The sequence below is a fragment of the Pseudophryne corroboree genome, chromosome 2 (assembly GCF_028390025.1).
Source record: "Pseudophryne corroboree isolate aPseCor3 chromosome 2, aPseCor3.hap2, whole genome shotgun sequence".
NCBI lineage: Eukaryota > Metazoa > Chordata > Amphibia > Anura > Myobatrachidae > Pseudophryne > Pseudophryne corroboree.
This window is the reverse complement of record NC_086445.1, coordinates 103900543-103927511: the sequence shown is the minus strand read 5'-3', so window position 1 is coordinate 103927511 and position 26969 is coordinate 103900543. Positions and strand designations below refer to the sequence as shown.

The 26969-nt window shown below is 44.7% G+C and overlaps 1 protein-coding gene across 1 annotated transcript; it reads left to right on the top strand.

The window, feature by feature from the left end:
* The first annotated feature begins 252 nt into the window (after window positions 1-252).
* Window positions 253-17458, top strand: LOC134990332 (hydroperoxide isomerase ALOXE3-like). The gene is made up of 14 exons (XM_063950678.1): window positions 253-399; window positions 2256-2460; window positions 8767-8848; window positions 9560-9682; window positions 10251-10354; window positions 10591-10763; window positions 10880-11026; window positions 12179-12382; window positions 12751-12837; window positions 13302-13471; window positions 14116-14237; window positions 15552-15652; window positions 16011-16181; window positions 17279-17458. Exons 1-14 carry the CDS (start codon window positions 253-255, stop codon window positions 17456-17458), a joined length of 2016 nt encoding a protein of 671 aa, XP_063806748.1.
* The last annotated feature ends 9511 nt before the right edge of the window (window positions 17459-26969 follow it).

Genomic DNA, 26969 nt, shown 5'->3' with positions numbered 1-26969 from the left:
ATTAAATAGTTCAACACAGGTGATGCCAATCATACATTAAGTGGGAAGTCCAGGTAGAGAGCATTTGTCCCTCCTGGAATAGGACATGTTGGAAGGTATGCACAATTTAATAGTACAGTACAGTACATTCTCCACCTTCCATTGGGGCCCCCCTGTTTTAAGTGCCCCGGGCACCCCCAAGGCTTAATCCGGCCCTGATCTCTAGTATACTTTCTTACACAGCTGCTTTCACGTGGATCATTTTCTAAAGACATGGGGACCTACAAGATTAGAATTGCAACCGGGACTGACCTGAGTGCTGGGACATCTGCAAGAGTCTTCATTGTTCTTGTGGGAGTCAAGGGAGAAAGTGCTAACAATGAACTGCCGCATAACTGGAGCAATTTCAGATCTGGAGCAGTAAGTATATTATTGGAGTCCCAATAATTCTAGTAATGGTGATTACTATGTTATATAAAGTTATCCTGTACGTAAAGAAAGTTGATGTTTACTGATGGGATGAACTTTCTGATGATTGCATTGTGCAGATTATGGGCCTGATAAAGAATCACACACTATAGGAATTTACTTTTAATGGGGCGGATGCACATCTAAGGTCACGGAGGCGTATTTGTGCCTAGATGTAGCCATGATGAGCATGGCTACATATGTGTTATAGGAGTGTCACTGACATGTTGCCAAGGACGGACTGGGCCATGAATCAGCCCTGGCATGTCAATGGGTATGTGCATTGCAGGCACGAATAATTACAGGGGCATGGCCACAGCTCACAGGGGCGTTTCATGAGTCATAGGGGCTTGGCCTCACAGCACACCCTGAATACTGGTCGCAGGGGTAATGGAATGACAGGGAGGTGAGCAGGTCAGGGAGGTGAGCAGATAGTCAGAAGACTGCACTATTTGGCCAGCCCTGCTCTCTGTGTGGTCAGACCAGATGCTGCCAGCTCAGAGTCAGTCTCACTGGATTCCCTAGATGGAGGTGCTCTTTGGCACCTGCAGTTAATGAACAGCTCAGCCGCCGGAGGGGACACTGTATTATGTGTGGGCCCCTAATGTGTGGGGACTCTGGGATGACCACCCCTGTTGCTCCTCCCTTAATCCAGCAAATGTTGATGGTGCAGCCAATGGCGTCTAAGGACACATCAGGGGGTAAATGAATTAGGGTCAGAGAAGCTGGAGGTGCAGGAGTTTGTCTGAAAATGGGCACATTTTTAAAGCGCCAATCTTGGGTTTGCCTAGTAAATGATTGCCACTTTGAAAAAATGGCCATTCTCGGACAAACTCCCGCACCTCCAGCTTCTCTGACCTTATTACATTTACCTCCGGGTAGTATTACAGCATGTACAAATGCTGAAAGTGGATGTATCAGACCTTGCACATTCATAGTCACAAATGTACACCAGGGAAGGACTTTGAAGCAGTATCTGCTTAAAGTCATAGATGGGTTGCCACCAAAAGATGTCTGCTTCCATCTATGAGTCAGGCCTTATACCACTAGACCACTATACCTCAGAAAATTTCATAGATAAAAATAAAGGTAAAATACATTATCTGACATCCAACTATATGTCTGTGCCAAGCTGTTCCCACTCCATATGCTCCCACTACATATATATACACTCTAATAGAAATCTGTTATTTGCACTAATGAGCCCTCAGTTGGCCCACTGACACCTGCCCCCAGCACATGTGACGTCATAACACCATAGAAAGTGGTTTCAGACCAGGAAGCTGAGCGCTGAGTGCATCCTATGGATGCACTGGGCAGATCACCAGGTTGCAATGTGGGCATACTACAGTAGTAACCACCCTGGTTATGGCATCTTTGGCCCTGTCAATATGGGTTTGCATATATTCAAGGTGTAGGCTGCCAAATAGAGATACAAAGATTCCTATATGGCAAAAAAAAAAAAAGTAAAAAGGAAGTCTGTAGGCTATAATGGTTGACATTATAGCCTACAGAGCTTGATACATTGGTGAAGATCACAGTTCCCATTGAGTGTTAGTGGGACTATAATAGCTGAACATAGGATATATCTCAAGTATCTCCTGTGTTCAGATTTTGTTAATAAGTCATCAGCAGGGATGCATATATCCTCAAAAGAGGAGTAAGTTCTTCCACTTGAGTTGCCTTAAACTATCCTCTTTGGACACATTATATATGTTTAAGCTGCAAATATGTCCCACAGCATCTGCCCTAGTGGAAGTCCAGGGTTCCATCATGCATGTATCTCAGACACAGCTCTGCTTTTCCAGGTCACTGACTTTGATGTTATCACAGAGAAAGATCTTGGAGACCTCCTGCTGGTCCGGTTGTCTACAGAGCATTATAAGAACTTTAACATGGATGCTTGGTACTGCCGCTATGTTGATGTGACCAGTCCCAGTGGTCAACTCTTCCAGTTCCCTTTCTATAAGTGGATATCTACTCCAACAACTGTGAAGATTCCAGATGGGAAGGGTGAGATGTAGCTCTCATAACTATATTCTATTCACAAAGTTTTGACTAGTGCTGTTTGGGTTATCTTACATAGTTACATAGTTGTTGAGGTTTAAAAAAGACAAATGTCCATCGAGTTAAACCTATTGTACATTACATTATTTTATATATATATATTTTTTTTTTACATATTAATTAGATGCTGTATCCCTGGATATTTTTTTCAGCTATGAATTTATCTAATCCATATTTAAACTCATTGATTGTGTCCACCATTACTACATTCTCTGGAAGAGAATTCCAAATCCTTACTGCTCTTACTGTGAAGAATCCTTTTCTCCGTTGGATATGGAATTTTTTCTCCTCAGTGGGTGTCCTCGTGTCCTATGTAGTGTTTTTCTGGTAAACAAATCGTTTGATAGATCCTTGTATTGTACTTTAATGTATTTATAAATATTAATGATGTCCCCTCTCAGTCACCTCTTTTCCAGTGTGAACATATCAAGCATTTTAAGTCTTTCCTCATAGTCCAATTACTCTAACCCCTTAACCAGTTTGGTGGCTCTCCTCTGATCCCTTTCGAGTTCCAAGATATCTTTTTTTATAGTATGGTGCCCAAAACTGTATACAATATTCCAGGTGTGGCCACACAAATGATTTATACAGTAAAAGGATTACACTCTCATCCCTTGTCTCCATACCCCGTTTTATGCATGATAGCACCTTATTAGCCTTTGCTGCTGCAATTTGACATTGCAAACTGCTACCAAGTTTATTATTGATGAGCACACCCAGATCCTTTACAACTACCATTATCCCTATTTCCCCATTTAGTTTATAAGCTGCCTGATTGTTCTTAGTCCCAGGGTGCATAACTTTACATTTGTCTATATTGATCCTCATTCCCCATTTGTCTGCCCAGGCCTCCAGTCTAGTTAAGTCATTCTGTAGAGACTCAATATCCTTGTCTGAATTAATTATTCTACATAATTTAGTGTCATCTGCGAAAATTGACACTGTGCTTTCCAGTCCCTCACCTAGGTCATTAATGAATATATTAAACAGCAATGGCCCGAGTACTGAGCCCTGCGGTATTCCACTGAGTCCTGAAGCCCATTCAGAGTACATCCCATTAACCCCAACTCGCTGTTCCCTATTAAACAGCCAAGTACTCACCCAAGTACAGATAGTATTTCCCACCCCAAGCTCTCTTAGTTTGAAGATTAGTCTCCTGTGTGGAACATTGTCAAAAGCCTTAGAGAAGTCTAAAAAGATCACATCCACTGCATGACCTTTATCAATACTATCGCTAACTTTCTCGTAGAAGCTTATTAAGTTAGTTTGACATGACCTGTCCTTCACAAATCCATGTTGATTCCTAGTAATAGCCTTGGAGGTATCCAAGTACTCTAGAATGCTATCCCTTAATATACCTTCTAGTATTTTTCCAACTATAGATGTCAAGCTAACCGGTCTATAGTTCCCGGGGAGAGTTTTAATACCCTTTTTAAATATTGGGACTACCTCTGCTATACGCCAGTATCATTCCTGATCTAATTGATTCGCTGAAGATCAAATATAGAGGTTTTGATATCTCTACATTGCGTTCCATAAGAACCCTGGGGCAGAGTCCATCTGGCCCAGGAGATTTATTTATCTTAATTTTACTCAGTCTCTCCCGGATTGCTCCCTCGTTTAAGCAAGTACCAAGCAATGGGTCATTATTATTATTTATGTTATGCTCTATTCTTGTTAACCTGTCCTCTTTAGTGAATACTGATGAAAAGAATTGATTAAATAAATCTGCTTTTTCCCTATCATCATTAATCAAGACATCCAGCTTACCCTTTAAGGGCCCAATATTCTCCCTTTTCAACCTTTTACCGTTTATATACTTAAAGAACTTTTTTGGGTTTGTTTTACTCTCCTTTGAGATTTGTTTTTCATTTTCTATCTTGACATGGCCAATGTGGGTAGTACATGATTTTTTAAAGTAGGACCTGGGTACAGCTAGGAGCTCACTGAGTTATACTCAATACATCATACATTCCTACAAATCTCTATATTAGGGGATTCCAACCACAGTACTCTAGATATACTAACATTCCAGGTTTGAAAGAAAACCATACACGTGCACAGGTTACTTAATGAGCACCAGAGTTATTTTGATTTAACCATCTGTAATCAAACATGGCTATCACTAAAACCTCGACTATTGGTGTACCTTGAGTACTGAGGTTGTGAATCCCTGCTCTATATAATTTGTATAAGTTATTATTAATGTACAGAGCCAGAGCTAATACAGCTGCGTTCGGTACAGGTTACGGAAGGGCGTAATCCCAGCGGTCAGCATACAGATGCCGGGATCTCAGACTCCAGAATGTCGGCAAGGGACGAGTACAATGGAACCCTTTGTGGGCTCGCTGCTCTCACCACAGGTTCTGCTCCCACTCTATGGGTGTCGTGGACACCCACGAGTGGAAATAGTCCTGGGCCCCCTGCCGGCATTCTGGTGGTCGGGATACCAGCATATACATCCCATACAGCCTTAGAAACATAGAAACAGAATTTGACAGCAGATAAGAACCACTTGGCCCATCTAGTCTGCCCCTTTGTTTTACCATATTTTTATCTCAAACTTTATTTGATCTTTATTTCTTTGTAAGGATATCCTTATGTCTATCCCATGCATGTTTAAATTGCTCCACTGTCTTAGCCTCTACCATCTCTGATGGGAGGCTATTCCACTTGTCCACTACCCTTTCTGTGAAGTAATCTTTCCTCAAATTTCCCCTGAACCTCCCCCCATACAGTCTCATTGCATGTCCTTGTGTTTTATTGATTCTCTTCATTTGGAGAATGTTTCCCTCCTGGACTTTGTTAAAACCCTTCATATATTTGAAAGTTTCTATCTTATCCCCCCTTTCCCTTCTCTGCTCCAAACTATACATATTGAGATTTCTTAGTCTTTCTGGGTATGTTTTGTGATGTAGGCTATGCACCATTTTAGTTGCCCTTCTTTGTACAGTATCTAATGTATTAATATCCTTTTGAAGATATGGCCTCCAGAACTGAATACAGTATTCTAGATGAGGCCGTACCAATGACCTATACAGTGGCATTATTACTTCTTTCTTTCTGCTGCTGATTAATCTCCCAATGCAGCCAAGCATCTGACTAGCCTTCCTCATTGCTTTGTTACATTGCTTACCTGCCTTTAAGTCACCTGGAATAGTGACTCCTAGATCCCTTTCCTCCTTAGTAGTTTCCAGTATAGTGCCATTAATACTATATTTAGCCTTTGGATTTTTAAAAACCCAAGTGCATTATTTTGTATTTTTTGGCATTAAACTGTAATTGCCAGACTCTTGACCATTCCTCTAGTCTACCTAGATCCTCAATCATTTATTTTACCCCAACTGGTGTGTCTACCCTGTTGCATACCTTTGTGTCATCTGCAAAAAGGCATACTTTCCCTTTAATGCCATTTGCAATGTCACCAATAAAGATATTAAAAATCACTGGTCCAAGTACAGATCCCTGGGGTACTCCACTGGTAACATTTCCCTACTGTGAATGCACTCCATTTCAGTGGCGTGCGGTGTGGTCAGTGGCTGGTGAGGCACTGACTGGTGTGTGTACAAAATGTGTAGGGGTCGCCGTGGGTGTGCCGCTAAGTGAATAGAAGAGCTGGACAACAAAATAACCATGGTGTTGTGTGTGTAACCATGGGTGGATTGGGATGGAAAACCAGCCCGGTAAATGGATGTAAGCAGCAAGGTTGCACAGTGTAATCCACTGCTGCCAGGTGTGTGTGTGGGGGAAGGGAGGGGGGGGTCACAGTGCAAGCCACAGCCTGTTCATGCCGGGACTAAAGGAGATGCATTTGACTGCTGGTAGATCCTAGTGCCTGCCGACTGCTGTGGCGATGGCTTCCCTTCTATATGGAGGCAGTGCAAAGAGGAAGGACTGTGGCACCAAGTACCCGCTGGCCTTCCGATGGGTCCTAGTGCCCAGTCACAGCGCTGTAGGGAGGACTGGGGCACCTCTAAGCTGGCCTAGTTACAATATATGGTGTGTGTGTGGGGGGGGGGGGACAGGATGATGATTTGGGTAGTGGGTAGAAGGTGTCTGTAAAACATGATAGGGGTAGTGGTGGTGGAGAGCAGGGGCAGGATGGAAGTAATGGGGCAGAAGGCAGGATGAGTTAAGTATTAAGGAGCAAGATGTAGGATGGGTGTGGTAGTGGACAGCAGGGGTCAGGATGGGAGTAGTGGTGGACAGCAGGGGTCAGTATGGGAGTAGTGGTGGACAGCAGTGGTCAGGATGGGAGTAGTGGTGGACTGCCGGAGACAGGATGGGAGTAGTGGTGGACCCTGCTGTCCACCACTACTCCCATCCTGTCTCCGGCAGTCCACCACTACTCCCATCCTGACCCCTGCTGTCCACCACTACTCCCATACTGACCCCTGCTGTCCACCACTACTCCCATCCTGACCCCTGCTGGTCAGGATGGGAGTAGTGGTGGACTGCCGGAGTCAGGATTGGAGTAGTGGTGGACTTCCGGAGTCAGGATGGGAGTAGTGGTGGACAGCAGGGGTCAGGATGGGAGTAGTGGTGGACTGCCGGAGTCAGGATGGGAGTAGTGGTGGACTGCTGGAGTCAGGATGGGAGTAGTGGTGGACAGCAGGGGTCAGGATGGGAGTAGTGGTGGACAGCAGGGGTCAGGATGGGAGTAGTGGTGGACTGCCGGAGTCAGGATGGGAGTAGTGGTGGACAGCAGGGCTCAGGATGGGAGTAGTGGTGGACAGTAGGGGTCAGGATGGGAGCAGTGGTGGGCTGCAGGGGACAGGATGGAGTGGAAGAGACTTACCCTGAATGCTGCAGTCTGTCATCCCACTCGTGCCTATGCTGCTGGGGGTCACCTCCTGTCTGCTGCTGCTGGGTCTGCTCTGCCTTCCTCCTTGGACAGTACGGATGCTGACTGCAGCCATACACAACAGAGGAAGAGAGGAAGACACCGGCCGGGTAAGTAAGCTCCGGCGTCCCCCTCCTCCTGCTCCCATTCACTCTGCAGCAGCCACAGGGGACTGGTCATTCTGAAGACAGGCAGCAGGCAGTGGAGGCTGAGGGTCGGCGCGGTGCGACGCGGCGGGGTGGGGGGGGGTGTATGGGGACCGGACTACTGTTTTTTTTAAAGAAAGAGACAGAAATTCCCGGGGGAGGGGGGTGTGGGGGGTATGGGGGGTGGGGGGATGGGGGAACCTCCCACCGGAGTTGACACTGTGGCTCCCTCCCTGTACAGCACTGACAGTGACTGGATACAGTCACTGTCAGTGCTGAATCTGTTGCCCAATCACATCTGCCTTCAGTGACAAGGGCGTGCTTTCATATGGGCTGAAAGCACGTCCCTGCACTGAGGCACTTGTATGGGTGCCGCTTACACAGTTTTTTCAATTGGCTTTTACAGCCCTCTGCTTGGTCCCGCCCCCTACCGGTCCCCTGCTTCCGGACATTTAATATTTACAGCGGGAGGCACCGCTCTTGGTGCCTCTGAAATCAATTTAAACACCTATTTACACTGAAAATTATTACCATAATATAAGAAAGATAGTTATGACACAGAATATGTATCATAAGTATCTTCTTTCTATTATTATAATCATTAATGAAAGGGGAATGACAGGGGAGGCACTGCCTCCCCTGCCTCCCCTGACTGCACGTCCCTGCTCCATTTACCACAATGCTCTGTTTTCTATCCTGCAACCAAGATCTTATCCATTCAATAATCCTAGTATCCAATCCCAAGCTTCTAAGTTTATTTAGCAGTCTGCAATGTGGAACAGTGTCAAAAGCCTTACTAATGTCTAGATAAGCTATATCCATGGCTCCACCTTTATCCATCACTTTAGTCACACAGTCAAAATAGTCAATAAAATTTGTTTGACATGATCTCCCCCCAGTGAATCAATGCAGTTTGGGATCCTGTAAATTGTTGGATTTGAGATAATCTACAACTCTTTCTTTTAAGTGTGTTTCCATCCATTTTCCTACTACTGATGTAAGGTCTGTAGTTGTTTGCCTCTTCCTTACTTCCACTTTCGTGAAGTGGGACTACGTTTGCTCTTTTCCAGTCCTCTGGAGGCTTATTGTTCAATGTATAATGGCTGTGCAATACAACCTACATGTTACTTTATAGATGGGAAAGTTTCCATGGATGGATTCTCCTTATGGAGTCACATGGCTCATCTCTATGCAAGATTAATAACCAAGCCTAATCACCAGGATAATTACAACACAGTGCACCTGTGATCTGTTCTGTTTCAGGCATCATATTATCCGGGAATACTCACCCTCTTCTCGTGCAACAACGAAAAGAGGAACTGGAGAAGGAGAGACAAACCCACAAGTGAGTGGCCAATATACATGTAGTACAGTGTCATGGCTGTCATGTCTCTCTGGGGGAAATGTCCCTTTGTCCAGTGGGATGACAAGCTTTACCTCTAGGATTATTTGAATATCCTTTGCTGTCCCCTACTGTACATAAATTATTCCTAGTAACCAGGACATGATTATGTTTTTCCTATGTAAAACTTGCACTGAAAATACATAGGTTTATAACAAGCAAATGGAAAATATCATATATGTTTAAGTTGCCTGCTGAATCACCAACTAATTTCAGATTAAAGCCACACTTGTAGAATGTATATATTTTAGGTGCTTGTGACTAAAATATTAGCTCCACTCTAGTCTTGAAGTATATAAGCCTCTGCTGAAGAATAGCCAGTTCTTTCATTCCTTTTGGGTCACTCATTGAACATGAAGCCACCTCATGAGTTTTAAATAGATCGCCATGGCTTTCAAATACTGGGGAGACCCATAATAACAACTACAGTATGCTTATGTTCAGCAGCAGTTGTGTCTTTACAAGTTCCCTCTACTGTTCAGGACCAGGGTATATGAAACATAACTGTGTAGGCAAAAACAGTCTTTATTTAAAGTGAAACTTGTCATTGTTTCTATAATCAATAGGTCTGGTCTAGGAATGGAGAATGGCAAGGTCCAAATTGGAATAACATAATTTAAAATTTTCCGTAGGATTAACCTTTGTTTCTTGCAGGTGGAAATGTTATGCAGAAGGTGTCCCTCATTGCATTGATGTAGACAAGATTCAGCATCTGCCGATTAATGACCGTTACTCCTTCTTAAAACTGAGCAGCTTTGGCTATGCCCTGATATCCACGTAAGTATCTAGTCTGAGTAGATTGGGACCAGGCATGTAACAAACTATTCAATTGGGATCATTCCAAAGGAGATCTAGTATAGCTTCCTCCAGTTTCAAATAGTCCGTCTTTGTTTTAACAAGCTCCTATACTGCTGTGACTATTGGATCTTCCTGTTAATAGGAATATTTTATTATGTTTGTGTTCACATTAGTAATGATGGCAGTATAACTTTTGTTCCTGGCGATGAACTGAGGCATAGGCCAATAGTGTCAATAGAACATCTCTTCATAGTACTTTCAAAGTCCCAATTATTATTTTATTATCAATTTATTAAAATTGTTATTTAGAAAAATTCTGATCCAGTTTCCAAGCGCTATTAATTCTTTTGTTGGTGTTCTACTTTCAAATTCCCGCTTGATCTGCCTAAATTTTTTTGTAATTGAGGAAGGGGGATTTGAATTGGCTAGTTCCCAATAATCACGGCAGACATATTTGCAGCTATATGGGATAAGTAATCTATTTCTGGTTCATGTAAGTAAATCTCTGTAGGTTATTTGAAACATTTAACCTACCCGCTTTTTACAGAGTAATGGACATGAAGGTGAATGGCTTCTTACAATGTCCAGAATCATGGACTGATCTCGATGATATCAAACTGCTCTTCTACCTAAGAAGGTCTGCTAACTCGGGTATGTCCACTCTTTTTGGCTACTTACTCATCTTACAGTAACAACCTGAATACAGTATCTCGATAAGGGAGTGACTGAAGAAAGTCCAGCCAACCTAACCTTTGTCATGAAAGCTGGGTGTCTCATATGAGAACAATGACTATAAAGTGCTTTTGGGTAAGGATCAAGACCAGAGCTATTAGTCCCGCAGCTTGCGCTGAATGACTGTATATGTTCCTGGTGTCTTTTATCCCCAGATGTGGTGGCTGAGATTTGGAAGGAGGATTACTTCTTCGGTAGTCAATATCTTAATGGTGTTAACCCTAGCCTAATCAGGAAATGTTCCAAAATCCCAGAAAACTTTCCAGTTAGTGACAATATGGTGGCTGCATCTCTGGGGACCACCACCAGTCTTCAGAAAGAACTAGAGGTGGGATGTGGCCACAAGGCATGCTATCTGTTTCTTCATATGGGGGATATATAGCCCCTAAAAAGTCATCTAATGACCCATATACCATGCAATAAACTGGTGCTTGTGTCTTGCAGAATGGCAATGTTTTCCTGGCAGATTACAAGATTCTGGAGGGGGTGCCTGCTAATAAATCCATAAATAGGAAACAGCAATACATGGCTGTCCCTATGGTGCTACTGTGGAAAACTCCTCAAGATCAACTTGTCCCAATAGCCATTCAGGCAAGTCTTCTTTTTCTAATGTCTAGTTAAATTCAAGTCTAAGAACATTGTTTTAATCTGATATGCTATAATACCCTAAATGTGTGTTCCTATAGAACAAACAAAATCCTGGCACCATTCCTGTCCTGTAGATCAGTGGTTCTCAACATCAACCCTCAATTATCCCCAACATGTCAATCCACAAAACATGACTTGTTGGTGATACTTGAGGACTGGAGTTAAGAACCCTTGCTGTACTGAATGGCAATAATTGGAATATGGGTAATGCTACAATAAACTTCAGGACACAAAACTCTAAATAGGAATATAGGACATTGCCATGTGGATTAGACATGTTGGTCCCAGTAGCAATCTTGGCACCTGCACCCATAGTTGTCTTACCCCCATGATGTCGCTTGCAAAAGGTAATAATGTAAACTCAATCATTGTGCACCCACTCACCTGAGAAGAGTTTGACCCATCTATGGTTACAACCACCTCCTTCAGTATAGAAGAATATCATACCTATTAGAATTATGCAGTATAACAATGACCATCAAATGGCTTGTTTAATTGGGTTCGATATGAAATTCCAGTGATCAGGATCCCAATGGTCAGATCTTGATGAGTATTTTAACCCTAACCCTTAGAGTCGGGATCCTTATTACATCCTGTTTAATCAAAAGGATATATCCACATGAACTGTCTAAACATGAACTAATGCACAGGTACACAACCTATTGCACTCCAGTTACTGTGAAACTACACATCCCAGCATGCCCTACTTCTGATCGAACTGCCCATCCGAAAATGTGGCATGGTATACTAATAGGTGTACTTGCATAGCAGCTGGAGTGTTCATGGAACCAAAAGATAGTGGATTAATTTTAAAATGTGTACCAACCAAGGTAAAGCATTACTTAGCAAGACTTATGCCCTCTGCTAGCCATCATAGTTTTAAAAATCGAAGTATAAATAAAGTTTTGATATACTGTGTTTTTTTATTACTACAAGTTCTTTCTAATGCAAAAATTGCTTATGATTAAGATTAATTCTGAACTAGGCTTATGTAGACTTGCAGTGGAGATATACTGCCCAGTTATAAACAACATGGTAGAGGATGATGATGTTGTTCAAGTTGGTGCTGTAGTGACATTTCTGTCTCTTTTACAGTTGTCTCAAACCCCAGGAGAGAACACTCCAATCTTCCTGCCTAGTGACTCAGAATCTGACTGGCTGCTGGCCAAGATCTGGGTGCGTAACTCTGAGTTCCAGGTGCATCAAGTGGACACTCACTATCTCCGCACTCATCTCTTTGCAGAGGTCTTCAACGTTGCAACCACCAGACAACTTCCAATGGGCCACCCAGTCTACAAGGTGAGCTCTGGGTTTTAACCACTATCTTGGAGTGGCTCTCATAGCAGGGGCTCTAGAGATAGGCTAATAAGGTAATTTCAATATGGAGAGTTGAGAGGTGTTACCTGAAATGGTGGAACACAATATTTCACTGCTCATCAGTAGAAGACGCTGTTCTCCATGTAAATGTCAATTTTGTGGCTTAATAATAAAACTATTTTAATATAATAGTTGGGCTTTAAATTAATTCCTGATCTAGCATTAGCAGCCATAGCACCATTATGTAAACATATTGTGGCTATTTCCTGTATTTAAAAGTCATTAATTAGTCCAGGAGAAGGTCTATATCAGATGGTATTATAATGGCAATATTTTTTCTACTCTTCCAGCTAATTATTCCACATGTTCGCTACACCCTTGAGATCAATGTCCTTGCTAGATCTGAACTCGTAGGTCCTGGGGGCATCTTTGATCAGGTGAGATTCTTTATATAATGGTTCCAGAAAACTGTGCCGGTTCACAGGGTTTAGGTTTGATTGTTTAGGGTTTGACTTATGCAGGGACAAACTTGGGATGTCTAATACACCAAAAGGGGGCATGGTCTTGGCTCAAGGGAGGGGTTGAATGTGGCGAATTACAGGGCCCTGGCCTCACGACACTGCCCTATGTTTCTGTATGATGGGCGGCCAAGAAAAGCACCAGTAGGTGAAGCTGCTTGGCATGCTCCTGTCTATATATGCCTGGCAATCAAACAGAGTGCTCGGCTAGCCACGTTATCTCTTCATGGCCCGAACCAGCCCATCAGGCCATCGGTCCTTCTGGCATTTTCAAGAAGAGACAAATGGGCAGTTCGACCCTGGACTTGCATATATATTGTTACTCAATAACTGGCTGCACAATTGCACCGAAACACACATTTAATACCTTTTCTTTTATCTAGGCTAATGTAACTGGAGGAGGAGGAATGTCAATACTGCTGAAAAATGCAATGGATGAGGTCACTTACAGCAGACTTTGTCTTCCTGATGACATCCAGGCAAGAGGAGTGGAGTCCATTCCCAATTACCTGTATAAGGATGATGGGATGAAGATCTGGTTGGCTGTAGAGAGGTAGTTCGGATAAACACAGCTGTTCCAGCTGCCCATCCAGACGGAGACGATTAAATTTTCCACCTTTGAATAAAACTGCCTCCCACTGGTCATAGGGGGTAATTCAGACCTGATCGCTAGGCTGCGTTTCCGCACAGGCGATCAGGTCTAAACTGCGCATTCGTATGCACCACAATGTGCACGTGCAGCGGACGGATACAAAGCGGATTGCCGCTCAGCGATGGGTTTGTGCAAAGGCGTGTTCAGTTATTTGCAGGGAGGGTTCCTGACGTCAATTCCGGTCCCGGACAGGCTGAAGTGATCGCAGCCGCTGAGTAAGTCTTGGGCTGCACAGAGACTGCACAAGATCTGTTTGTACAGCTCTGCTACACATGCGTTCGCACACTTGCACAGCTAAAATACACTCTCCCTGTAGGCGGCGGCTATCTGATCGCAGCTGTGCGAAAATCGCTTGCTAGCGATCAGGTCTGAATTAGACCCATAGTGACTGTAAATATGCTTTAGTATATAGAAAAACTTGACATTGTTTACATGCCTGATCAAGGGAATTGGCATAGCTACCATTGAACACCCCTCTATCACTTATGCACACCATTCATGCTTGCTTAGTTCACTGATTGTACCTCTTGCTTTATTCACTTTAGCTTTGTATCCAACATTGTTAATTACTACTATGAGAGTGATGCGGTTGTCAGTACAGATCCTGAACTTCAAGCCTGGGTGGCAGAGATCTTCAAAGAAGGTTTTTTGGAGAATAAATCTACAGGTAAGTGACATCTTGTTCTGTGATGTCGTAAAACAAAAACCATGTGGTCCGTAATGAGCAAAACTGATCTTTCAAATGTTGATAAACCTGGTATGACCAAAAGCTCATACACCGCTAAATAAGTCCCACCTGCATCAGAAATAATTCTTAAATAGCTACAAAGGACATGACTAAATACAATACCACTGTAATTACATTTCCTCAACTTAACCTTGATATTCTGTATGGTGGTCGGTATAGGGTATTTATACACTATATAGACAAAAGTGATTGGACACTGACAACAAATAGATCAACAAGTATTTATTGATGTCAGTACTTTGTACTGTAGGTCCACCACGTGCAGTGATTAATGCAGACATCCTTCTTGGCAAACTGTCCATAAGTTCCTAGACAACAGCCATTCCACCTCAAGTAGAGTGACCAACTGCGACACTGACGAAGGTCAAGTTAGTCTAGAAAGCACCCGTAGCTCAAATTTGTCCCAGAGGGTCTCAATGATGTCAAGATCTGGACTCTGTGCTGGCCAGTCTATCTGGGTAACCAAATTCTCTGTATACTAGTACAGCGTCGCCCTGGAAACATGACATCGCACAGCCTATGATGTTCACCTTTTCAACTTGGTTATCTCCTTCCAGCAAGCCATTTAGCAAATTATCACTTTTGCTTACATTGGGGGTCATTCCGAGTTGATCGCTCGCTGCCGTTTTTTGCAGCATAGCGATCAGGCTAAAAATCGTCTGTTCTGCACATGCGTATGGGCTGCAGGGCGCACACACTAAGTAATTTCACACAAAACGAAGCAATTTTTCACAGGGGTGAGCGACGCTTTTCAGTCGCTCTGCTGATCGGTGAGTGATTGACAGGAAGTGGGTGTTTCTGGGCGGAAACTGACCGTTTTCCAGGAGTGTGCTAAAAAACGCAGGCGTGTCAGGCTAAAACGCAGGAGTGGCTAGAGAAACGGGGGAGTGGCTGGATGAACGCAGGGCGAGTTTGTGACGTCAAAGCAGGAACTAAACGGACTGAGGTGATCGCAATCTAGGAGTAGGTCTGGAGCTACTCAGAAACTGCAGGAAAAGATTTTCGAGCAATTCTGCTAATCTTTTGTTCGCACTTCTGCTAAGCTAAGATACACTCCCAGAGGGCGGCGGCTTAGCGCATGCAATGCTGCTAATAGCAGCTAGCGAGCGATCAACTCGGAATGAGGACCACAGTGTATTACATAAAGTAGAATGTTATGAGGTGTAATAGTCTACCTTGAGTGTTAGTGTGTAGGAGAAAAATAGATTACTTTTGGACTATTCCTTTTGATAGGAATGCCATCATCCTTGGAGACCAAGGCCTCTTTGATCAAGTTCCTGACCATGGTGATCTTCACTTGTTCTGCTCAGCATGCAGCTGTCAACACTGGTCAGGTGAGGGACAGATCATCACAGGTTTGCAATATGCAACTCTTGATATATTGGGGCAGAAGTATTAACCTGGAGAAGGTATAAAGAAGTGATAAAGCAGTGATAAGCACATGTGATAACACACCAGCCAATCATTACGAATTTAAAAAATGACTGGCTGGTGCGTTACCACCTTGCACTTATCACTGCTTTATCACTTCTCCAGGCTTAATACATCTGCTCCAATGTGTGGTATCTTTCATACTCTATCTTTGATTTGTAGGATTGGAGTCCATATTGATTCATCGGACTGAGATTTGCTTGCAATGTATTATGAATATCCTTTTCTTAGATAAAGTGTTCCCATCTATTTCAATTACAGTTTGACTACTATGCCTGGATGCCCAATGGACCCACATCAATGAAAAGTCCTCCTCCCACAGTAAAAGGGGTCAGCACACCTGACAGTATCCTGGATGCATTGCCCGAAGTAAACACCACCACTATTAGCATGTCCACTGAGTGGGTGCTCAGTAGCGAGCCAAGAGACCAGGTGTGTACTTGGGGACAATATGAATAATGCAATAAGATCTAGTACTTTCATATTACTCTCCTTAGGGATACGTTTTCTAAGAAATGCAAAGGCTAATACTGTATATAGGGGCTAATTCAGGAAGGATAGCAAATTCTGCTAATCAGCAGAATTTGCTATCCTTTGGAACACATGCTGGGGTCCGCCCAGCTTGCTGACCGGCGCCTCCCCCCTTGATGAAGCAGAAATTGCAATTGCCTCGCAATTTCTGCTTCATCCTAAAAATTCTTGATGCCTCCTGCCGGCGTAGCTTAGCTGTGGGCGCAGGAGACCCGGCGCCATCTTACCCATCGTGGCGGCTGCATGTGACGTCAAGCAGTAGCGCAACCAGGCCCCCGACATGCCCCCGTTTGCATTGCACCGCCCACTGTTCACATCGCTCCACCCACCCCCGCAATGCTCCATCTCCTCCCTGGAAATGGAGCATTGCCCGCCCCCAGAGCCAGATTAACAATGGGGCGGATGGAGCTCCAGCTCCAGGCCTCCTCATAAAAATAGGCCCATCATCATGACAGCATGATGATCACTAGCCAGTAGCTGGCCACATGGTCGGTGGATCGCCATAAATCATAACTATTAAGATTCTATTTCTATTTTTCACACAAAATTATGCAATTTTTTATATTTATACATATTTAGGGAGACACTGGAGCTGACAGAGTAGGGGGTGTACATGCTCACATGGCTCTGGCCACACCCACACAGCACTGATCACACCTCCCCATTTCTCACAATAGGCCCTTGAATATTTTCAGCTCCAGGCCCATGTGGCCCTTAATCCGGCCCTGTCCGCCCCCACTGCCCAGCGACCGCCTTTGCCTGATTGACAGGCAGAGGTGATAGCATTTCCTGCGGCCCCCCGCATGCGCCCACGGGCCGACCACAAAAATTCCGATTGGATCGTGATTTTGTGATCCAACCTGAATTAGCCCCTTAATCTCACCATCTATGCATGTGCATATAACTCTGTAATGTGGTGGTAAATTGACCCACTGTAGTGTTTAAAAAAAAAATTGTGTTTAGAAATTCCATTAACAAGATTTCCCATTCCCATCTAGAGACGTCTGGGGGAGTACCCTGATGTGCGTTTTACAGAGGAGGTTCCACAGACGTTCATCACGGATTTCCAGGAGAAGCTGGCTGAAATCTCCCATTCCATTAAACAGCGGAACAACAGCATGAAGTTGAAATATACATATTTGGATCCAAGTGTAATTGAGAACAGTGTCTGTGTGTAACAGGAATAGTGGCTGCGGATTTATGGACTAGAAGGGCCTTATTCAGATGTGATTTGAGTCAGTGTTGCTGCTGCTGCTTACATAGAAACAGCAGCGATAACAGTAATATGGTAATACAGCAGGAGGCATCATTCCTCCTACTGTGATGGTGAAGCAAGTAGAGATGAGCGGGTTCGGTTTCTCTGAATCCGAACCCGCCAGAACTTCATGTTTTTTTTCACGAGTCCGAGCGACTCGGATCTTCCCGCCTTGCTCGGTTAACCCGAGCGCGCCCGAACGTCATCATGACGCTGTCGGATTCTCGCGAGGCTCGGATTCTATCGCGAGACTCGGATTCTATATAAGGAGCCGCGCGTCGCCGCCATTTTCACACGTGCATTGAGATTGATAGGGAGAGGACGTGGCTGGCGTCCTCTCCGTTTAGACACTTGATTTACTAATTTTGGGGAGCATTAGGAGTACTCAGTAGTGTACAGTGCAGAGTTTTGCTGATAGTGACCAGTGACCACCACTTTTATTTATAATCCGTTCTCTGCCTGAAAAAAGCGATACACAGCACACAGTGACTCAGTCACATACCATATCTGTGTGCACTGCTCAGGCTCAGGCCAGTGTGCTGCATCATCTATTATCTATATATAATATTATATATATCTGTCTGACTGCTCAGCTCACACAGCTTATAATTGTGGGGGAGACTGGGGAGCACTACTGCAGTGCCAGTTATAGGTTATAGCAGGAGCCAGGAGTACATAATATATTATATAGTGAGTGACCACCAGACACACAGTGCAGTTTATTTAATATATCCGTTCTCTGCCTGAAAAAAGCGATACACACAGTGACTCAGTCACATACATACCATATCTGTGTGCACTGCTCAGGCTCAGGCCAGTGTGCTGCATCATCTATATATATTATATATCTGTCTGACTGCTCAGCTCACACAGCTTATAATTGTGGGGGAGACTGGGGAGCACTACTGCAGTGCCAGTTATAGGTTATAGCAGGAGCCAGGAGTACATAATATATTATATAGTGAGTGACCACCAGACACACAGTGCAGTTTATTTAATATATCCGTTCTCTGCCTGAAAAAAGCGATACACACAGTGACTCAGTCACATACATACCATATCTGTGTGCACTGCTCAGGCTCAGGCCAGTGTGCTGCATCATCTATATATATTATATATCTGTCTGACTGCTCAGCTCACACAGCTTATAATTGTGGGGGAGACTGGGGAGCACTACTGCAGTGCCAGTTATAGGTTATAGCAGGAGCCAGGAGTACATAATATATTATATAGTGAGTGACCACCAGACACACAGTGCAGTTTATTTAATATATCCGTTCTCTGCCTGAAAAAAGCGATACACACAGTGACTCAGTCACATACATACCATATCTGTGTGCACTGCTCAGGCTCAGGCCAGTGTGCTGCATCATCTATATATATTATATATCTGTCTGACTGCTCAGCTCACACAGCTTATAATTGTGGGGGAGACTGGGGAGCACTACTGCAGTGCCAGTTATAGGTTATAGCAGGAGCCAGGAGTACATAATATTATATTAAAATTAAACAGTGCACACTTTTGCTGCAGGAGTGCCACTGCCAGTGTGACTAGTGACCAGTGACCTGACCACCAGTATATAATATTAGTAGTATACTATCTCTTTATCAACCAGTCTATATTAGCAGCAGACACAGTACAGTGCGGTAGTTCACGGCTGTGGCTACCTCTGTGTCGGCACTCGGCAGCCCGTCCATAATTGTATATACCACCTAACCGTGGTTTTTTTTTCTTTCTTTATACATACATACTAGTTACGAGTATACTATCTCTTTATCAACCAGTCTATATATTAGCAGCAGACACAGTACAGTGCGGTAGTTCACGGCTGTGGCTACCTCTGTGTCGGCACTCCGCAGCCCGTCCATAATTGTATATACCAGTGACCTAACCGTGGTTTTTTTTTTTCTTTCTTTATACATACATACTAGTTACGAGTATACTATCTCTTTATCAACCAGTCTATATATTAGCAGCAGACACAGTACAGTGCGGTAGTTCACGGCTGTGGCTACCTCTGTGTCGGCACTCGGCAGCCCGTCCATAATTGTATATACCACCTAACCGTGGTTTTTTTTTCTTTCTTTATACATACATACTAGTTACGAGTATACTATCTCTTTATCAACCAGTCTATATATTAGCAGCAGACACAGTACAGTGCGGTAGTTCACGGCTGTGGCTACCTCTGTGTCGGCACTCGGCAGCCCGTCCATAATTGTATATACCAGTGACCTAACCGTGGTTTTTTTTTCTTTCTTTATACATACATACTAGTTACGAGTATACTATCTCTTTATCAACCAGTCTATATATTAGCAGCAGACACAGTACAGTGCGGTAGTTCACGGCTGTGGCTACCTCTGTGTCGGCACTCGGCAGCCCGTCCATAATTGTATATACCAGTGACCTAACCGTGGTTTTTTTTTCTTTCTTTATACATACATACTAGTTACGAGTATACTATCTCTTTATCAACCAGTCTATATATTAGCAGCAGACACAGTACAGTGCGGTAGTTCACGGCTGTGGCTACCTCTGTGTCGGCACTCGGCAGCCCGTCCATAATTGTATATACCAGTGACCTAACCGTGGTTTTTTTTTCTTTCTTTATACATACATACTAGTTACGAGTATACTATCTCTTTATCAACCAGTCTATATATTAGCAGCAGACACAGTACAGTGCGGTAGTTCACGGCTGTGGCTACCTCTGTGTCGGCACTCGGCAGCCCGTCCATAATTGTATATACCAGTGACCTAACCGTGGTTTTTTTTTCTTTCTTTATACATACATACTAGTTACGAGTATACTATCTCTTTATCAACCAGTCTATATATTAGCAGCAGACACAGTACAGTGCGGTAGTTCACGGCTGTGGCTACCTCTGTGTCGGCACTCGGCAGCCCGTCCATAATTGTATATACCACCTAACCGTGGTTTTTTTTTCTTTCTTTATACATACATACTAGTTACGAGTATACTATCTCTTTATCAACCAGTCTATATATTAGCAGCAGACACAGTACAGTGCGGTAGTTCACGGCTGTGGCTACCTCTGTGTCGGCACTCGGCAGCCCGTCCATAATTGTATACTAGTATCCAATCCATCCATCTCCATTGTTTACCTGAGGTGCCTTTTAGTTGTGCCTATTAAAATATGGAGAACAAAAATGTTGAGGTTCCAAAATTAGGGAAAGATCAAGATCCACTTCCACCTCGTGCTGAAGCTGCTGCCACTAGTCATGGCCGAGACGATGAAATGCCAGCAACGTCGTCTGCCAAGGCCGATGCCCAATGGCATAGTACAGAGCATGTCAAAACCAAAACACCAAATATCAGTAAAAAAAGGACTCCAAAACCTAAAATAAAATTGTCGGAGGAGAAGCGTAAACTTGCCAATATGCCATTTACCACACGGAGTGGCAAGGAACGGCTGAGGCCCTGGCCTATGTTCATGGCTAGTGGTTCAGCTTCACATGAGGATGGAAGCACTCAGCCTCTCGCTAGAAAACTGAAAAGACTCAAGCTGGCAAAAGCACCGCAAAGAACTGTGCGTTCTTTGAAATCCCAAATCCACAAGGAGAGTCCAATTGTGTCGGTTGCGATGCCTGACCTTCCCAACACTGGACGTGAAGAGCATGCGCCTTCCACCATTTGCACGCCCCCTGCAAGTGCTGGAAGGAGCACCCGCAGTCCAGTTCCTGATAGTCAGATTGAAGATGTCAGTGTTGAAGTACACCAGGATGAGGAGGATATGGGTGTTGCTGGCGCTGGGGAGGAAATTGACCAGGAGGATTCTGATGGTGAGGTGGTTTGTTTAAGTCAGGCACCCGGGGAGACACCTGTTGTCCGTGGGAGGAATATGGCCGTTGACATGCCAGGTGAAAATACCAAAAAAATCAGCTCTTCGGTGTGGAGGTATTTCACCAGAAATGCGGACAACAGGTGTCAAGCCGTGTGTTCCCTTTGTCAAGCTGTAATAAGTAGGGGTAAGGACGTTAACCACCTCGGAACATCCTCCCTTATACGTCACCTGCAGCGCATTCATAATAAATCAGTGACAAGTTCAAAAACTTTGGGTGACAGCGGAAGCAGTCCACTGACCAGTAAATCCCTTCCTCTTGTAACCAAGCTCACGCAAACCACCCCACCAACTCCCTCAGTGTCAATTTCCTCCTTCCCCAGGAATGCCAATAGTCCTGCAGGCCATGTCACTGGCAAGTCTGACGAGTCCTCTCCTGCCTGGGATTCCTCCGATGCATCCTTGCGTGTAACGCCTACTGCTGCTGGCGCTGCTGTTGTTGCCGCTGGGAGTCGATGGTCATCCCAGAGGGGAAGTCGTAAGCCCACTTGTACTACTTCCAGTAAGCAATTGACTGTTCAACAGTCCTTTGCGAGGAAGATGAAATATCACAGCAGTCATCCTACTGCAAAGCGGATAACTGAGTCCTTGACAACTATGTTGGTGTTAGACGTGCGTCCGGTATCCGCCGTTAGTTCACAGGGAACTAGACAATTTATTGAGGCAGTGTGCCCCCGTTACCAAATACCATCTAGGTTCCACTTCTCTAGGCAGGCGATACCGAGAATGTACACGGACGTCAGAAAAAGACTCACCAGTCTCCTAAAAAATGCAGTTGTACCCAATGTCCACTTAACCACGGACATGTGGACAAGTGGAGCAGGGCAGGGTCAGGACTATATGACTGTGACAGCCCACTGGGTAGATGTATGGACTCCCGCCGCAAGAACAGCAGCGGCTGCACCAGTAGCAGCATCTCGCAAACGCCAACTCTTTCCTAGGCAGGCTACGCTTTGTATCACCGCTTTCCAGAATACGCACACAGCTGAAAACCTCTTACGGCAACTGAGGAAGATCATCGCGGAATGGCTTACCCCAATTGGACTCTCCTGTGGATTTGTGGCATCGGACAACGCCAGCAATATTGTGTGTGCATTAAATATGGGCAAATTCCAGCACGTCCCATGTTTTGCACATACCTTGAATTTGGTGGTGCAGAATTTTTTTAAAAACGACAGGGGCGTGCAAGAGATGCTGTCGGTGGCCAGAAAAATTGCGGGACACTTTCGGCGTACAGGCACCACGTACAGAAGACTGGAGCACCACCAAAAACTACTGAACCTGCCCTGCCATCATCTGAAGCAAGAAGTGGTAACGAGGTGGAATTCAACCCTCTATATGCTTCAGAGGTTGGAGGAGCAGCAAAAGGCCATTCAAGCCTATACAATTGAGCACGATATAGGAGATGGAATGCACCTGTCTCAAGTGCAGTGGAGAATGATTTCAACGTTGTGCAAGGTTCTGATGCCCTTTGAACTTGCCACACGTGAAGTCAGTTCAGACACTGCCAGCCTGAGTCAGGTCATTCCCCTCATCAGGCTTTTGCAGAAGAAGCTGGAGGCATTGAAGAAGGAGCTAAAAGGGAGCGATTCCGCTAGGCATGTGGGACTTGTGGATGCAGCCCTTAATTCGCTTAACAAGGATTCACGGGTGGTCAATCTGTTGAAATCAGAGCACTACATTTTGGCCACCGTGCTCGATCCTAGATTTAAAGCCTACCTTGGATCTCTCTTTCCGGCAGACACAGGTCTGCTGGGGTTGAAAGACCTGCTGGTGACAAAATTGTCAAGTCAAGCGGAACGCGACCTGTCAACATCTCCTCCTTCACATTCTCCCGCAACTGGGGGTGCGAGGAAAAGGCTCAGAATTCCGAGCCCACCCGCTGGCGGTGATGCAGGGCAGTCTGGAGCGACTGCTGATGCTGACATCTGGTCCGGACTGAAGGACCTGACAACGATTACGGACATGTCGTCTACTGTCACTGCATATGATTCTCTCAACATTGATAGAATGGTGGAGGATTATATGAGTGACCGCATCCAAGTAGGCACGTCACACAGTCCGTACTTATACTGGCAGGAAAAAGAGTCAATTTGGAGGCCCTTGCACAAACTGGCTTTATTCTACCTAAGTTGCCCTCCCACAAGTGTGTACTCCGAAAGAGTGTTTAGTACCGCCGCTCACCTTGTCAACAATCGGCGTACGAGGTTACATCCAGAAAATGTGGAGAAGATGATGTTCATTAAAATGAATTATAATCAATTCCTCCGCGGAGACATTGACCAGCAGCAATTGCCTCCACAAAGTACACAGGGAGCTGAGATGGTGGATTCCAGTGGGGACGAATTGATAATCTGTGAGGAGGGGGATGTACACGGTGATATATCGGAGGGTGAAGATGAGGTGGACATCTTGCCTCTGTAGAGCCAGTTTGTGCAAGGAGAGATTAATTGCTTCTTTTTTGGGGGGGGTCCAAACCAACCCGTCATATCAGTCACAGTCGTGTGGCAGACCCTGTCACTGAAATGATGGGTTGGTTAAAGTGTGCATGTCCTGTTTTGTTTATACAACATAAGGGTGGGTGGGAGGGCCCAAGGATAATTCCATCTTGCACCTCTTTTTTCTTTTCTTTTTCTTTGCATCATGTGCTGATTGGGGAGGGTTTTTTGGAAGGGACATCCTGCGTGACACTGCAGTGCCACTCCTAGATGGGCCCGGTGTTTGTGTCGGCCACTAGGGTCGCTAATCTTACTCACACAGCTACCTCATTGCGCCTCTTTTTTTCTTTGCGTCATGTGCTGTTTGGGGAGGGTTTTTTGGAAGGGACATCCTGCGTGACACTGCAGTGCCACTCCTAGATGTGCCCGGTGTTTGTGTCGGCCACTAGGGTCGCTAATCTTACTCACACAGCTACCTCATTGCGCCTCTTTTTTTCTTTGCGTCATGTGCTGTTTGGGGAGGGTTTTTTGGAAGGGACATCCTGCGTGACACTGCAGTGCCACTCCTAGATGGGCCCGGTGTTTGTGTCGGCCACTAGGGTCGCTAATCTTACTCACACAGTCAGCTACCTCATTGCGCCTCTTTTTTTCTTTGCGTCATGTGCTGTTTGGGGAGGGTTTTTTGGAAGGGCCATCCTGCGTGACACTGCAGTGCCACTCCTAGATGGGCCCGGTGTTTGTGTCGGCCACTAGGGTCGCTAATCTTACTCACACAGCTACCTCATTGCGCCTCTTTTTTTCTTTGCGTCATGTGCTGTTTGGGGAGGGTTTTTTGGAAGGGCCATCCTGCGTGACACTGCAGTGCCACTCCTAGATGGGCCCGGTGTTTGTGTCGGCCACTAGGGTCGCTAATCTTACTCACACAGCTACCTCATTGCGCCTCTTTTTTTCTTTGCGTCATGTGCTGTTTGGGGAGGGTTTTTTGGAAGGGACATCCTGCGTGACACTGCAGTGCCACTCCTAGATGGGCCCGGTGTTTGTGTCGGCCACTAGGGTCGCTTATCTTACTCACACAGCGACCTCGGTGCAAATTTTAGGACTAAAAATAATATTGTAAGGTGTGAGGTATTCAGAATAGACTGAAAATGAGTGTAAATTATGGTTTTTGAGGTTAATAATACTTTGGGATCAAAATGACCCCCAAATTCTATGATTTAAGCTGTTTTTTAGTGTTTTTGGAAAAAAACACCCGAATCCAAAACACACCCGAATCCGACAAAAAAAATTCGGTGAGGTTTTGCCAAAACGCGTTCGAACCCAAAACACGGCCGCGGAACCGAACCCAAAACCAAAACACAAAACCCGAAAAATTTCAGGCGCTCATCTCTAGAAGCAAGCTGTATCCAAGGACGCAGTAACGGATCATCTGCGACACATTTAGCTGGCTGCATGTCCCATGCAAACCAGATGCCACGAGTTACTAAAAAGCCAGGAAACCTCCATCCTTGGATGGAGATCCTGACTTTCTCCTTCCTCTGCCACAGTGGCAACACACCTCCATTTGGAGAAACCCCTTCGCACCCCCAAACAGCATCAGACTGTAGTGTGGCTGACAGCACAGTCTGGGTCCAGTGCATGCGTAAAGTACCAACCGCATCTGAATGAGGCCCTATGTCTGAACTTGCTACTAGTTTATCATGTTCTGATTTGCACTATCCATTGGTGTTGAGAGGGGACTATACATTGTAAGTGGAGTGCTTGCAAGCTCCTTGTCAGAACAGATTTGTGATGCAATTAAATATTTCAGTGCAAGTTGTGCATTGACGTTATTTCTTATGAGCTAACTCTTATGGGGAGAATCTGTTCTTGATCTGAACACACCAAACTATCATAGGGGCCTCCTAGATGATTACTTTATAGAACAGTCCTAGCTAAATGACTGGCTATATTACATGCAGTATCTCTAGCAAGTTGAACAAAAGACTGAAAATTACAAAATGTCAGTTTTGCACTTTACTGTGATAACATCCTGATGAGACATGAGGTCACCAGCCAACACTAGCTGAAACATGTCAGCTATTGGGCTTGATTGTAGAATAACCAAGTGGAGCACTTTCATAGCCCAATACTGGTGCACAGGGGTGTGTTGGGAACTGAAATTGGCCCTGAAAAAAATATTGTAGAAGTTATTTATTTATTACCAGTTATTTATATAGTGCACACATATTCCGCAGCACTGTCCAGAGAATATTTGCCCATTCACATCAGTCCCTGCCCCAGTGGAGCTTACAATCTATATTCCCTATCACATGTACACACAGACATTCATGCTAGGGTTAATTTTGTTGGGAGCCAATTAACCTACCAGTAACTTTTTGGATTGTGGGAGGAAACCGGAGCACCTGGAGGAAACCCACGCAAGTACGGGGAGAATATACAAACTCCACACCGTTAGTGCCATGGTGGGAATCGAACCCATGACCTTAGTGCTGTGAGACAGTAATGCTAACCATTACACCATCCGTGTCCTTACATAGGCAGCACCAGAGATAGAGGCGTAGCCAGAACTTTGTGGGCCCTGTAGAAATATTTTGAAGGGACCCCTACCCAATTTCTTCTATAGAGACACCTCACCGCAGCAGTTGCTAATTTTATTCCCCATAATAGTGCCCTAATTCATTTTCTGTACCATAGTAGCGCTCTAGTTTACATTAGGGCACATTGTAGAGATGCCAGTACACATTATGCCACACAGTATCAGCTCACATTATGACATACAGTGTCTCCAGTTCATATTGTTCCACATTTCAGGGCCCCAGTTCATATTATGCAACATTATAATTCCCCTCCAGTTCATTTTATACCACGTTACAATGAACAGGTCCAGGGGCATAACTAGATAGATTGTAGGCTCCAAGGCAATTATTTGTAAGTGCTCCTATGTACTACCCAATGATGAAAAAATGTATATAACACATGTAACTTTGACAAGTAAAAGGGGCCCCTCTAAGCCCTGGGCCCCAAAGCAGCTACACTGCCAGCACCTATGGTAGCTACACCCTTGACCAGAGATATACCACCAGCAGCCTTGACCAGCAGCACCACCCCTCAACAAACAAAACAGGTCCT